The sequence below is a fragment of the Sorex fumeus genome, unplaced genomic scaffold, assembly GCF_029834395.1.
Source record: "Sorex fumeus unplaced genomic scaffold, SorFum_2.1 ptg000007l, whole genome shotgun sequence".
NCBI classification, from domain to species: domain Eukaryota; kingdom Metazoa; phylum Chordata; class Mammalia; order Eulipotyphla; family Soricidae; genus Sorex; species Sorex fumeus.
Genome location: NW_026606064.1, coordinates 44,724,595 through 44,741,066, shown reverse-complemented (window position 1 = coordinate 44,741,066; position 16,472 = coordinate 44,724,595). Strand labels below are relative to the sequence as shown.

General features: G+C 40.7%; 1 protein-coding gene across 1 annotated transcript in view; it reads left to right on the top strand.

Annotated features, from left to right (window-relative positions):
* The first annotated feature begins 5,614 nt into the window (after positions 1-5,614).
* Positions 5,615-16,472, top strand: part of ADSS2 (adenylosuccinate synthase 2) — a 42,832-nt gene continuing 31,974 nt past the window's right edge. Inside the window, exon 1 of the mRNA XM_056133910.1 lies at positions 5,615-6,029. Within this exon, the coding sequence (XP_055989885.1) occupies positions 5,847-6,029 (183 nt within the window). The 5' untranslated portion in view covers positions 5,615-5,846. The remainder of the gene's footprint in view (positions 6,030-16,472) is intronic.

The window sequence follows — 16,472 nt, the reverse complement described above, 5'->3', positions numbered from 1 at the left end:
TGGGCCAGTCTCTGTGGTGTGAGATGATACCTCACTGTTGTTTTGATCTGCATCTTCCTGATGATTAATGATGTAGAGCATTTTCTCATGTGCCTTCTAGTCATTCGGATTTCTTCTTTGGGAAAGTTTCTGTTCATTTCATCACCCCATTTTTTGATGGGGTTAGATGTTTCCTTCTTGTAGAGTTCAACCAGTGCTTTGTATATCCTTGATATCAACTCTTTATCAGATGGGTATCATGAATCACGACCATCCTGTTATTGCCTCGAGCAGGCTCCAGTAATGTCTCCTTCATCCTAGCCCTGAGATTTTTAAGAAAGTGCTATATTCAAGGTTCTTTAGGAGAATGAGACCCATCATTGTTACTGGTATTTGGCATATTGGGTATGCCACGGGGAGTTTGCCAGACTCTGCCGTGTGGGCAGGTTACATTCGGTAGCCTGTCAGTTTGTCCAAAGTAGGAAGGAGATAATAAGATGTCATAATAAGATTACCAGATGAGTATTGGGTAAATAGCCTTTCCCATTCTGTATATTGTCTTTGTATTCTGGTTATTGTAGCTTTTGAAAAGCAGAAACTTCTTAATTTTAGATAGTCCCATTTGTTTATCTCTGTTTCCACTTAGTTGGTCAGTGGAGTGTCGTCTTTGAAGATACCATTAGCCTTAATATTGTGGAGGGTTTTGCCGACCTTAACTTCAGTGTATCTTATGGATTTTGGCCTCATGTTGAGATCTTTAATCCATTTTGATCTGACTTTTTTGCATGGTGTCATGATGAAGTTATGAAATTTACATACAAATGGTATTACATGGAAAGTATCATGCTAAGTGAAATGAGTCAGAAAGAGAGGGACAGACATAGGAAGATTGCATTAATCTAGGGAATATAAAGTAACAAATTGGGAGACTAACACCCAAGAATAGCCAAGATAAGTACCAGGAGGCTCACTCCATGGCTTGGAGGCAAGCCGCACATGCTGGGGGAGAAGGCAGCTCAGATAGAGAAGGGAGTACCAAATAGAGGGTGTTGAGAGGATCCTCCCAGGATGAGAGGTGCATGCTGAAGTAGACTATAGACCAAACATGTTTGCCACTCAATGCCTCTTTTGCAAACCTCAGCAACCAAAAGGAGAGAGAGGACAAAAGGGAATGCCCTGACACAGGGATGGGGTGGGGGGAGGGATTTCGGGAGCACTGGAGGTGGGAAATAGGAACTGGTGGAGGGATGGCTACTCAATCATTGTATAACTGAAACCCAAGAACAAAAATATGTAAGTCTACAACTGTACCTCATGGTGTTTCACTAATTAAAAACAAAATTAAAAAAAAATAAAGCTAGTTTTGACAGTTAAAAAAAAAAAGAACTATATTCTCCTCCAAATAAGAGAGGGCCTATTCAAAGTGAGAATATATTTTTCCTGTCAAAAGCTTACATTCCAGCCCAAGAAGCTTCCTGGAAAAAAACAATAGTAGTCACGGGATATTACAGACCTATACAAACATTCAAGGCTTGTTCAGATTTGCTCAATAGAAGGAAAAAAAATAAAAGAACTATAAAATGCCCTGTCCACCCATTCCAAATGAAGCCCTGGTGACCATGAGCTTCCAAAAGCAAAACCCAGGTACATGGGTTTAGGGATTAAGACTCCAGGCCACATGGTGGCAGCGGAGACTGGCTGTTCCCTCCCATCTCCTCCCTCCTCCTCCCGCCCCCCCCGCCCCCCCCCCACCCCGCCTTGGGATCCTGGCTGCTGTGCTCAGGGGCACCATCTCAGCACATCAACAGCCTTGATACAGAGACTCCCAAATGAACCTCAAAATGGATTAGCTCCCTACAGAGATGTCTCTGGACCCCAACCATTTACAATTTTAGAATTCCAGAAGCACATGGCCACTTTTGCAGCTTGTAACCTCTCATGATATTCATAGTAAATAATAGAAAATAAATTATCTAGTATCTGCCCTGGCAGTCAGACTTGAATGGTGGTGAGAAAATTTGAAATGATGGTAGTGGGGAAGTGTAATGATGGTGGGATTGGTGTTGAAATATTGAATGTAGTCAATTAATGTGAACAACCTTATAAAAATAAAATTAAGAAAACAGAACTATATAGAAATACTTTTTTGGGTGTTTCTTTTTCTTTTTTCGAAAGAGAAAAACAGTTGAAGATTGTTGGCTCTAATTCCTGCACTTATAAACTGAGCTAAAATAAAATGAATAAAGGTAAAAATAGGAAAAATTATATTTTTACTTGAAGCACTTAAAGAGCAAACAGCTATTGGTTTTCATTCATTATCATTGCTCTGTTTCAGTTCTGTATATTTGGTCAAGCTAAAAGCAGGGTTGTTAAAGAAAAATAAATAATGAAAAACACCTATTTGTAAAGCATTCTAGTAGTCAAACTAAGAAAGAATGAAGACTATAGACCGAATATGATCGCTACTCAATATCTCTTTTGCAAACCACAGTGCTCAAAAGGAGAGAGATAACAAAAGGGAATGCCAGGGTGGAATGAGAGGTTAGGGGGTGGGAGGGATACTGGGATCAGTGGTGGTGGAGAACGGGCACTGGTGGAGGCATGGGTATTCGATCATTGTATAACTGAAACCCAAGCACAAAAATTTGTAAATCTACAACTGTACCTCACGGTGTTTCACTAATAAAAATTTAAGGAAAAAAATGATCTTAAAATATCTCAGGTATTTCAAAGTATTGTTTATAACAATTGATATTTTACTACTACAATTCTGCTACTTTGAGTTGTCATAATTGAATATGGAAACCTTATTTAATAATATAATAAAGATATGTGTCTCTTTAAAAAAAGAAAGCATGAAGAAATAAGTGAAAGTAATTTTAAATACATATTTTATTCAATCAATAAGAGTTCATTTTACACCAGTGAGACTGGCATATATCACAAAGAACCAAAACCACCAGTGATGGCATGCAAAAATTTTACTGGGAAAAAATTTACTGTTTGTGGGAATATCTGCTGATTGCTCCAACCTTTTTTGGAAAAGTGTGCGGTGTATACCTCATTCAAAACAACAACAACAAAAACAAGGTCAGTACAGTAGAAAAATAATTTTTTTTTTTTTTGCTTTTTTGGGTCACATCCGGTGATGCACAGGGGTTACTCCTGGCTTTTCACTCAGGAATTACTACTGGTGGTGCTCAGGGGAATCATATGGGATGCTGGGAATTGAACCCGGGTTGGCCGCGTGCAAGGCAAATGCCCTACCCACTGTACTACTGCTCCAGCCCCCAAAAAATAATTTTTAAAGTCTTTTACTCTAGGGCTTGGGGAATAGCTCAAAGGGTTGAAAGGTATGCTTTATAAGGCACAAGATTCTAAATATGATTCCTGGCATCACCTGGCCCTGTCAGTGTTCCAATGCATGAATCCCTACATGGCCCCTGAGCACTAATGGGTGTGGTGCTGAAGACAACCAGCACTGCTAGCACTACACTAGAACTACATTGTACTACATCATACTACACTAGTACTACACTATACTACATGTAATGTCAGCATTACACTAGTACTACATCATCGTGCACTCTCTATGCTGACCTGAAGTCTGGTCCTCATCTGCTTCTCAACCGTCCAGACTGCGCCTCAGAGGTCAGCGCCTCAGGGGTGAGTCAGATGCTCATCTCCACTGTCAGATGCATGAGCAGCAGTGGAGATTAAAAAGCAAAGTGCATTATAGTATATGACTTTTGTAAATTTAATCCTGAGTTTGTATACTAATGTGAAATTGAGGAAGGTTAAAACTCTATTTGGTACTACATGAAAAGTATCATGCTAAGTGAAGGAAGGTTAAAACTCTATTTGGTACTACATGGAAAGTATCATGCTAAGTGAAATGAGTCAGAAAGAGAGGGACAGACATAGAAAGATTGCATTCATCTGGGGAATAAAAAGTAACAAAAAAGGAGACTAACATCCTAGAATAGTCGAGATAAGTTACAGGAGGTTTACTCCATGGCTCGAAGGCCAGCCACACATGCTAGGGGAAAGGGCAGCTCAGACGGAGAAGGGAACACCAAGTAAAAGGTGTTGGGAGAATCCTCCCAGGATAGGAGATGCATGCTGAAAGTAGACTATAGATGTTTGCCACTCAATGCCTCTTTAGTAAACCTCAGCAACCAAAAGGAAAGAGAGAACAAAAGGGAATGCCTTGCCACAGATGCGGGATGGGATGGGGAGATGGGAGGGGTGGGAGGGTTATTGGGATCATTGGTGGTGGAGAATAGGCACTGGTGGAGAGATGGGTACTTGATCATTGTATAACTGAAATTCAAGTACAGAAACTTGTAAGGTGAACAACTGTACCTCATGGTGTTTCACTAATAAAAATAAAAAAAACATTAAGCTTACAAAAAAACCCCCTCTATTTAATTTTTAGATTCTCAGTTAAAATTCTTTGCCATATTGCTTTACAAAAAAAAAAAAAACCCAACCCCTCCCAAAAAAAACCCCACTGTTTTTGATCCTGGAGAAAAAGGGGTGTCTTCTTACAAAACCTTTCTTCTTGGGAACCAAAACCCTTTTTCTTAGACTTTGGAAGCACTCAATTTATAATTTCAGCTTCTTATGCTAAATAGGCGACTTTTACAAATGTGCCCTGGAGCCTGGCATTCTTATGAACATGTTTAAAACCTTACATTTTAATCTGGAGGGCTGCCTCTTAGTATGAGTTCCTACCTCAGATTTTGAAAACGATAAGATCATAGAATTGGAAATTTCCAAGAGACTGCCAGAAGACAAGTTTATTTCTTAACTTCAAAGGTGAATTTTACGTCTATTGAAGGCATTCCTCTGTCAAAAAGAATATAAACCTAAGCCTGCTGTTTAGTCTCTCCTGGTTGAAGGAACAGCAGAATACTGTCCGACTTCCTCCTCAGGCACTAAGATGATCAGAGTTCTTTCACCCAAAATGCAAAAACGATTTGTTTTAGTTCACACGAAGATCCTTTCCCAAGTTTCTGTCCCTTCTTAGCGCTGGACTTTACTTTCCATTCAAAAACCTGTGCGTTTTGGGGCTGGTTCAATCCCTGGGTTTGTTCTCCCTGCTCCTTGACTCAATCAAGCCCGCCAGGAATGATCCCTGCCTGCAGAACAAGAGTAAGCCCTGAGCACCACCGGATGTGGCCCCAAAACAATACAAGAAACAAAGTTGTGATCTTCAGCCTCATTCCACTTTATTTCGAAATTCAATCTTTGTATTTTGTATACAGAATCATCCCTTAATAAAACCAAGTAACTAAAAATCCTCTGAAAGTGAATGTGTTTCGGGATCCGAAACCTGCAGATGGCAGATACTTAGGACACTTAAAAAAAAAAAAAACAACCAAAAAAACTCTTCCTCCCGTGCATGCTGGGGATTGTAGTCCTACCGCGAGGGACGCACATCCGGCTTCTTCCGTTTTAAAAGAGCAAGGCGGGTAGGCAGGTCGTTGACGCTACGACGTGCTCTAGCTCCGCCCTCCGCCCGCCCCCCGCCCTTCCGCGGGGTTCGCACTGAAGTGGCGCGTCCTGCCGCGGAAGGGGCGTGGCCTCGGTCTCAGGTGGCGGAGGTTGCCTCCAGCAGGGCCTCTTCCTTAGAGGCGGTGCTGCCGAGTTCGGCGCGCGCGGGGCCGTCACGGTCCCCCCTGAGTGGGCTGTGGCGAGCGCGGGGCGGGGCCTGGCTGGAGGTTGGCGGCCCGGCGGGGCGGGGGCGGGGCGGGCCTCTGGCTCCGTCTTCCTCCGCATGTGGCGGGCGGCCGCGGAGCAGTTCCGTTCGCGCACTCCTCGCCGTCCGCGTCTCCTCAGGGCGCTCCTCGCGTCGCAGAGCCATGGCGTTCGCCGAGACCAACCCCGCCGCCTCCTCCCTGCCCAATGGCGACTGCGGCCGCCCCAGGGCGCGGCCCGGAGGGAACCGGGTGACGGTGGTTCTCGGGGCGCAGTGGGGCGATGAAGGCAAGGGGAAGGTGGTGGATCTGCTGGCGCAGGACGCCGACATCGTTTGCCGCTGCCAGGTGAGGGAGGCGACCGGGCAGTGGCGGGAAGACGAGCCCGGGAGCTCGGGCCCAGAACCCGGATCCGCTGTCTCCAAGGTGTCACCTTGACGCTGGGCTGCGAGCCGCGGCGACGTGGAGAAATGGCGGGAGGTTAGAGACCCCTGACGTGGGGCGGGGGAGGGTCCCTCGGGTTGAAGGTTTGGGCTGGTTCTTCTGGAGGGAAACGCGGGGCTGGCCGGGAGCCTCCGAGAGATGCGCGGTGCGGGCGGCACCTGCAGGTTGGTGTCGGGCTCCGAATCCTCTGCCCGCGACACCGGGACCGCTGCGGGGGTGGGAACCTTCCGAGTCGGCGGGGGACCGACCGAGGCCTGCTCGCGACCCCGAGTGCGGCCGCCGGAACCTTGCCGACTCCCCCCCCCCCCCCCCGCCCCCAGCCGCCCAACCCGGGCAGACCCGGGAGGAGCGGATGGTGCCGAAACGCCCTGGAGCCTCCACCCGCACCTCTCTGGCGGGTCCCGGGCGTGCCGGGCTCTGCTTTCGCCGTGGCACCTGACCCTCCTTTGCGCTTTGGACTGTGTTTACGTGGCCCCGGGATTTTTTTGCCCAGTGGCCCGGCTATTGATACGAAAGGGCGAGGCTTAACGGGCTGGACCCCAGAAAGGCATCCCAGCCCCATGACGAGGGAAGACCAGTCAGATACGGGCCCTGCAGGTTCAGGAGGGTTAGAGATAGAATGTTGCACTCACATCGAGATTCGTGAACTTTCGGGAAATGGGGTAGTAATAATAATATACTTCCTACCGGTGGCACGTGGTTTTCTGCTTCCTTCCCATTTGTCGTTCGAGGCAACCTGGAGGCTAGGCCTTTGTAAAAGGCTCTCAGATAACTAGTCCCCATTTCAAAATTCTAAATAGTTGTGCAATAAGCACTTTCAAAAGAAATGGCTGCATATTCGTTGATGTTACCTAGGCTCTGTTTAGGTGGCAAGACTTTCTTGTTTATGAATGCATATGACATAAGGTGTGGTTCCCTGTTTGTGTATATACTGACAAGTTAGTACTTAGGCTCGTTTGGCTCTAAGCTCTTCCTCTGGCAAGTGAATTTCTTGGCAGGGTGACGAAACAAGGTCTCAGAAAGTTTAAAAAGGTATGTGCAGATATTCTCAGGCTTACTATTTTTTTGACATGTACCCCTCCACCCCCCCATTCGTTGGTTTAGGTAATTGTCTCACCAGTTTCCTATTCCCGTTACTACTAGCACCTCCCCAACACCTCTCCCTCCTTTCCAGCTTTCTATTTTCCACCCCTCAGGCAGTAGGTGTCCCTACCTTGTTTAATAGCACTATTAAAGGTGTTTCCATTGAATCCTAAGCCATTCCACTCCCCAGCCCACCCCACCCCTTTGAAACTGGGTTCACTAACACCCTATTCACTTTGTTTTGATCTTTACATAAGATCTGGCTATGCTGTTGGGAGAGTAAATATGCTAATACTCAGTTCTTATGTTGGGTCAAGGGGAGATTGTCTGGTCTCCTTCTCTGTCTGACTTCTGAAAATAGTAGTACTCAAGTTTAGCTACATTATGGACTTGTGAAATGTAACCAGTTAGGGAGATTACTACCTTTGCTCTGAAAGAGCCTCAGAAAAACAATTCATTGTAGTGTGGGTTGGAGTCAATGTTACTGTTAGTGTAAACTTTGTACTGAAGGAGCTAAGAGAACAGATGCCCTTGAAAAGTCTAGAGGAAAGTGATTGAGGAGGAGCCGTGCTTGGCTCTAAAATGCTAGCTGAATATAGAGAAGAAATATGACAGGTCGTTCCAACAGACTTTCTCACTGTCAACTCTTGTTTAATTCTAAAAATTGTATGTTCTTCTAGTGGCTTCTGACTGTTACATTCTTAGAAAAGAATGTAAGTAATGAATCAGTATAAGCCTGTCACTTTTGTATTTCACCTTGGTAACTACTATCTTCAGTCCTAGTTTGTAATCAGTCTGTTACAGCCTTATAAGACAGGGGAGTGTCGAAATTCTTAATATATAGAGATGAGAAAAGTCACCATTAGTAAAAGACATTTTGAATTTAAATTGCCTGGTTTGATGTTTGAAGTCTTGTGTTTTAATTGAAAGTGTGAACTGTTAGAGTTAAATATATGTATTTTGTCATTCATGATATGGACTTAAAATTTTGTCCTGTAATTTTTCCAGAATGGTATGCACAGGATGTAGCAATATTTCCAAGTGTGAAATTATTAACTAGGGAACTTCTTCAAATATAAAGTGCAATTTTAAAATGTATATTTTCAAAAATTATGTATACATTTGCTCGAGCGGGCCCAGTAACGTCTCCATTGGAGACTTTGTTGTTACTGTGTCTGGCATATCGAATACGTCACGGGGAGCTTGCCAGTGCCGTGCGGGCGAGATACTCTCGGTAGCTTGCCAGGCTCTCCAAGAGGGGCGGAGGAATCGAACTCGGGTCGGCCATGTTGGCTGTGTGCAAGGCAAACGCCCTACCGCTGTGCTTGACTTTATGTATATATCATACGACGTTTTCATATGTAAAATACTCTTTGGGGGGCACAATAAATACAAGGCTATTGGCATTTTCATAATCATTTGCATGAATGTATACAGGATGAACATAGCCCCCTGAGTTTAAAAGCTAAAGATGACAAGCATTGGTTCCCTAAAGGACATTACAGTCTACAGGACAAGTGTGTATGAATAGGTGATGTTGACATAGAGGAATAGTACAGGTTTTTTCGAAGGGATAAAATGTAGGAATAAAAAGACCTACTTCTGGCATCACAGATGTTTTCTTAGGAAGAAAACTTCATGTCCTCTCAAATTCTCTTCAAGTTAGCAATCACATATTTAGATGCTCTTTTCATTATTGTTTTTTTAATTGAGATAAAATTGATATTAATTTCAGATGTATCATGTGTATTGTTGAGTAGAAACCACAGCAGTTTTAATTCCTTCATAGCATACCAGGCCTTAAGTAATTATTTATAATTAGAGAAAGGAAGATTGGATAGTCTTGGTGACACACATGAAATTGCCTATGATCAGAATAGCTAGAATAATACTCTTTTGTTATGTGCATGCCCACTCACCCCAGTTTTCAATTTTAATGACAAAATATTAACTAAAGTTAATTGTAAAGCAAAAGTATATTCTGCTTGCTATATATGAGCTTACTATAAAAGTAAATACAATGAAAAGTGCTTATTTGTAGCCAGATGCTAGTATGTGCTGAAGGTTCTGGCATCAGCTATTAGTTACTGATAGGATCAAGAAGATGGTTCTAGGGACTTGATATGTGTGTGTGGTGGAACCCTGGGTTCAGTCATGCAGCATGGTCCCCTGAGCACCACTGTGAATGACCCAGGAATAATCACAGCTAGGAGTAATCACTGAGCATTGCCAGGTATTGCAATACTCACACCAAACCAAAACATACACAGAAGTGTAACATTTATGCCAGAAGCAAACTGAGACTTTCTTTTTTGAAATAGATAAGTTTTTTTTTAAAGGGATAATTTTAGTGTAATTTAATGTATTTGCCTTAAAGAGTGAGATACTCTCGGTAGCTTGCCGGGCAAGCTCCCCATGACGTATTTGATATGCCAGGAACAGTAATAACAAGTCTCACAAAGGAGACGTTACTAGTGCCTGCTTGAGCAAAATTGATGAACAACGGGAGCACAGTGCACAGTGCTACAGTGCTGCCTTAAAGAGCTAAGTTTTTCTCATAAACTATTTCTGCTATTTTTGAAGATAGTAAGAAGAGCACTTAAGGTAAAACCATTCCTTCAAGTTACTAACAGTGACTCTTCTGTGTCTCCTCTCTGGGTTACTTTTATATAATTTAAGGAATTTCATATGTATGAAATTCATATGTATGAGCTCCCCGTGGCGTATTCAATATGCCAAAACAGTAACAACAAGTCTCACAATGGAGACGTTACTGGTGCCCGTTTGAGCAAGTTGATTAACAACGAGAGGACAGTGCTACAGTGCTGCTATCTCCAGTCCTTCATTATTTTTTTTTAACGTGGGATTTTTCTTTGTATATTAAAATTTTTTCCAGTTTTTGTTTAGACATTCTGATTTACATTACTGTTAAAAAGTTTCAAGAATACAATGTTGGGATTTATTTGCGTTACTAAAAGTTTTTACTTGAACTCTGCAGTTCAGTTTCATTGATTTTTCTTGTTCTTTTTTGCCATACCTGGTGGTGCTCAGGGGCTACTACTGGCTCAGTGATCAGAGTTGTTCCTGGTGGTGCTGGGGACCATGTGGTGACAAAGATCAAATGTGGGCCTTCTATGTACAAAATCCATGATACTGCCCCGTAAGTTAGTTCTCATTTGTGTTTAAGAAAATGCCATTTTCTGTTCAGGGAAGAAGCTCATGTGTTAGAGCACATGCTTTACTGTGGGAGCCCTGGGATGGGTCCCTGGTTCCACATAGTCTCCCAGTACTTCCCAATCTCCATTATGGTTCCCCTGATTATAACCAGATATCCCTGCTCGTTACACTCTAGTCGTCCTCTCTCCCCTCACCCCCCGGAAGAAAGAAAAATATTTGTTAATGGATTCAGTGGTTGTCATGATTTACAACAAGCTTCATCATTGGTTTACACATTTTGGGGCTATATGTTTGATTCTTCCATCTCATTTAGTGTAAGAGTTTGATGGAAAATTCCTAACTTCTTAGGAGCCCCTTTCAAAACCATTTAGAATAGTAATTTAAGGTATGATGTAGATGGTACCTGAGATTTTCTTAATTTTTGTAGCATTTATCTATCTGCAAAATTGGAAGATAGTCATAATAATGTAAGGTGAAATGAATATCTTTAAATCTTTGAAAAATAACAGAACTAGGCTCTAGAGTGCCTTTACTGGAAAAGAAATCAGATACCCGGTGTGTGTTTTCTCTTCCATCTAGCGTGGTTAATTTTGAGTAGTTTAATTTAATCAACTACTGTGTAAAGGTCAAGTTACTGCTTAATCTGCTGTCCTTTGAAATCATAAGCTAATTGTAATGATATGATTATTTAAATGTAGTCATTCTTGTTTACAACTGCTTCATTGCTATGGATTAGTGAGTAAGTTTTAGTTTTGACTAATAGATTCATCTGGAAAGAGAGACAGTATTTTATAATTACCAGGAAAGCAGCATTGGTAGTGCTATCAAAGGATTGTTAGGTTCCTGGGGCCTGAGCAATAGTATAGGTGGCCTTGCACACAGTTGACCCATGTTCAATCCACAGAACCACATTATGGTTACCCAAAATCCTCTAGGATTGATCCCTAAAGATAGAGCCAGGGAGAAGCCCTAAGTACCTCTGGCTGTGCCAGCTGTGCTCCCCACTAACAAATTAAAACCCAAGGTGATTCCTAATACTATAGATGATTCCAGCCAAGAAAACCTTTTCCAGTTGCTAAAATAATTCAAAGAAATGGAATCTGAAATATTGCTGCTTTCTATTGTAATAATTCATAATGGTACTCCACACTCCTTGATGTTCATATTAAGCTCTATGATGAGAATTTTCATCTATTCAGAATAAAAAAGGAGAAAGTGATGATTCTCAAACTGTATTAGAGACTGATCAATACCTTTGAGCTATGATCAAGAAATTTCATTCTTCGTATTTGACTCTACTCTTGTTGGAAAAGAGACACCATTTTAGGTTTAGAACATAAGAGACCATTCAGCAATCTACCTCCTCTACTACTGTAGGAATATAGTTAATTTTGGACAGAGAAAGATGTGAGAGTTAAGAAATTCGTAGTTAATTTTGTAGACTAGTAATTTCATTTCTTTCCAAACACCCTTTCCTCCTCTAATTTGTTCCGAATCTTCAGAGATTCTTATTTACTTATACTATCAAATTTTCTTGATCCAAACTTGATTCTTGACAGCCATGTTTCTGAGGAGTCGTGGGAAGAGAATTCAAAACAGTGTCTTCTGATATCTTTCAGTTTATTTATTTATTTGCAGAAGAACTGTTTCTGTTTTATTAAATCATTACAGTAAACCACAGAATGAAAGAGAAAAAGGTTAACTTGAGATCAAGTGGCTGATGTCAGTGAGTGGTGCTTCTTGGGGTTAGGGCGTACCCCGCAGATGTGGGTGGGCAGAAAGGCCTGCCACCCAGCACGAGTGAAGGTGTGGAGCAGCAGGAAAATAAAATAACGAGAGAGCAAAATAAAATACAATGAATGCTATAACTTAATTTTCCATATTTATCACTTTTTCCCTTATTGTACTAACTAGTGTAGACCTGAAAATGTAAGAAAAAATGTCTAGTAAATGTGTATACTAGACCTAGATACTGAGTGCAACAAACTCAGTGCTTGCTTCATGTTGAATTGTCTTTTGGAGTCAGGCATTCCCCTCCAGTAGCTAGAAATGTAACATGCTTACATCAAAGACATCACAGTACATAGGAAAAGATCCTTCCAACCTGCAAATGAGAAGAATGACAATGAGTGAAGTGCAGATGGTTATGCCCAAGGACCACCAGGAAGACGTGGATATCTTTCAGTTTAACATCAAACTGGGAAAGAAAAAAATGCACATGGAAGACCAGAACAGTTATAGAATGACTAAGTACTATCATATTATCCTGTATTGGACAGTGCTCTTTCCTACTCAGATTTTTGTTTCTTTCTTTTTTGAGGAGGGGGGGCTTTTTTGGGTCACAATGCACAGGAGTTACTCCTGGTTCATACACTCAGGAATCACTCCTGGCGGTGCTTGGGGGACCATATGGGATGCTGGGAATCGAACCTGGGCTGGCCGTGTGCAAGGCAAATGCCCTACCCGCTGTGCTATTGCTCCAGCCCCAGATTTTTGTTTCTGAAAGTATAAATATTTAATTTTGCAAGTTATAATTTTATGTATAGTTTTATTGCTAGTGCAAAATGTGAACTTGGAGGGCAGGCTGTATATATGCTACGTTTCAATGGGCTGGTCAGCCATTGAAATTCTTTGTGGGCAATGGAGTAACTCTTAAGCAGAAAGGAGATTTGTTTGAAGAAAGAAATGAATTGCCAGACCTCAGAGTTGCCTCTGAATCGAAAACATCTCCTAGGATCTTTGCACTCAGAACTTGGCAGCCCTTCTCTTGAGAATGCCCCTTTTGATCATGATCATCTATCTCAAACTCCTAACTGCCTTCCTGGAGTCTCATACTCAATTTTCTAAGAGTGAAGAGCTTAATTGACTCTGGCTGGATTAAGTTTTTTATATCTGGGGGTGGGAGGAGTTGCATATAAAAAACAAGAGGAGTTACATATAAAAAAAAGTTAGAGATAGCAGCCCTAGCTTTAATTTCAGATAGAAAAATAAGAAATGAATAAGCAGTTCTGGGCTCTTATTTAAGATGTTTCTAACAGTCTAAAAGGCTGGATTGCTAATGGCTTTTTTTTTTTTTGGCTTTTTTTATAAAAGAAAATAATATTTGGAGTTACATGGGTCTTTATTAACTATGATTAAGAATAATGAAAATTAGCTCTACCTGTATTAATTTAAAGTATGTGAAGGGGCATATTAGAAGAATTGCTTTCCAGTTTGTGAACAGAATTATATTGGGGCTGTACTGGGGAGCAGCCCAGGGACACACACACACACACACACACACACACACACACACACACACCCTCTTCCACTGAACTACAATTCCTCTTGGAGAACACAGCATTTTAGTGAAGCTTTTTTGTCATGACATTGTTCTAGACCAGGACTTCTTAAATTTTTTTCCACTCCTGAGAAATTTTTTATTCCCTGGGTTATATAGGTATAAAGAAGGAGGAATATAAGTAAAAGTTACTGTTAGTAAATCATAAATTTATTTGTAAACTTTTGTTAAAAACTTTTTTAAACCACTAAGTTATGTGACTGTGTGGGTGAGCAACCATGTAAGAAGCAAGGGTGTAGAGTCTAGACCATATAAACATTTTTCTTGGTCATTAAAAGCTTATATTTTTATAGTTAATCTTTTGGGAGGGGTTGGGATTTACTTCTCAGAGTATTTTAGTGATTCTCAGGGACCATACAATGTCCGGGATTGAACGTAGAGCCTTAGTCATAAAAATCATGTGCTTATCACTTGAGCCGCACCCCTGACTAGAGTTAATCCTAATGTAGGAATAGTAGTAAAAACTTTAGTAAAATAAATACCAAAGTACAGTATGTTTGTGACTGTGGAGGGATTTGATCATTTTTTTTCTTTTATGTTTTTAGTCTTTAATACAACAAACTCGATATTGTAAGAAAAAATATAAGATGTTATAAACATGATTTTACTCAAACTTTGTACATTGCATGTACCCACTTTGGGGGTCACAGTTTTCAATAGTTTCATAGGACTTTAGAAGGTCTACTTCAAAAGTGAAGATATTTTAAAAAAATTAAATACATTTAAGGATCATTAATATTCTTTCTCAATATAATTGATCTGGATGACAACACTAGTTGCTATTAAGCTTGTATTATGTAAGTTAAGAGCATTTTTTAGTTAAAAATATATATAATTAATAAATAAAATGTATCATTTAAAATATTTATTAAAATTTATCAATTTAAATTATTTATTAAATATACAAAGTGATTGGGATCAAAAGTATTACAAGAATTTAACTTACAAAACAGCAAGAGTTACAACTGACTGTTAATATGATTAGTACTATTTTGTGGGAATAATTGATCAAGTTTGGTTGGGGGGAAGTTTGGATTCAGAAGGGACCATGTGTTATTTCTAATAGAGCACACATAGAGCAATATGTGTAGCTCAGTACTAGTTGACCTCCTTAGTGTTCCTAGGAGAATTATTAAGCAAGTATGTTTGCTAATAGCCCTGGTGTGCACTGTGTAGAGTTGCCTGTGTAAGAAGCTGTTCTCTTACTGATACAGTAGCTTGAGAGTATCTGTCCTTGTAATTTGCTGATAGTTGGGAGAGTAGGGTGATAGTTGGCAATGGTGTGATTACTGAAACCTTCGTTTTGTTGTATACCTATATAAGTGATCTCTTTGTGGGATCTATATAAGTTGTGTTTGAGGACACTTGCCTGAGTGTCCTCAAGGTGAATTTTGTATTTTCCACACAATCTATAACTACATTTGTTGGCCGCATGCAAGGCAAACGCCCTACCGCTGTGCTATCGCTCCAGCCCTGGAGCGATAGCACAGCGGTAGGGCATTTGCCTTACACGTGGCCAACAAGGCCAACCCGAGTTCGATTCCTCCCCCCCTCTCGGAGAGCCCGGCAAGCTACCGAGAGTATCTCACCTGTACAGCAGAGCCTGGCAAGCTACCCGTGAGGTATTCGATATGCCAAACACAGTAACAACAAGTCTCATGATGAAGACGTTACTGGGCCCGCTCAAGCAAATCGATGAACAACGGGAGGACTGTGCGTACCGTGCTACAACTACATTATCCTAGCATTCCAATGCGTATACTTCTGAAATTTAATCTGACACAATGCTAATATCTATTTCATTTTAGATACCTTATCAAGAAGCTCATAACTAATTTTTTCTCAGTTAACCTCTGAGTCTTCTACAGAGCACCTGTTTTAAAATCAAAAGCTTTTTCACCCAAACACCCCCGTACAACACTGTTGGCTAAATATACTATGCTATAAGCTAGTTTTTCTAGAGATAGTAACCATATTTTTATACTCAAACAGAATTTAAGTGAGATTTAGATGATATAGTGATAGCTAATAAGGTATTGGTTATTTAACAGTGTTGGTAAATATTTTAGTGAACAAGCTGTTCATTTAAGTGTAATTTCAACTTGTTATAGATGGACTTTTTATTACCTACAAACTTGGAAGAACTTAAGGACCAAACCAATTTACCCCCAAATTCATCCACGAGAAATCACAGTCATTTGCTCAAATAAATATATCAGCTATTGTCTCTCAATTTTGGTTACTGCCATTGTTTCTGCCCAAGTTGGTAAATTATTATCTAAGACTTAGACTTTTGTTATACAAGAACTTTGTCCTGTAAAACTCAGTTTATAATTATTTTCTTGATTATTAGTATATCTATAAGATAATTTTTGAGATTTAAGTCTCACATTAAGTCAATTTTTTTTGTTTAATTGATTTTTTATGGAGTTTTGGAGAAGGTTCAAAGAACTGGAGAATATTCTTTGAATGCAGGGAACATGGGCTCAATCCCTAGTTCCACATGGTTCTTCAAGGTGTTAGTGGGAATTTATCCCTGACCATTTCAGGTACCACCCCTAAGCCAAAAACAAATGAATAAAAAACCTCAAGAACTGTCTTTGGTGGTTTTATTGGTTTACAGTTTCTTTTTTATGCAAAAAAGTCTTAGTTTTCCAATTCATTAAAAAAATATGTAATTTGGTAATAGCAATTTAGAATTAAATAATTATAACAATAATAAAGTGGGAGCTGGAGAGTTAGTATAG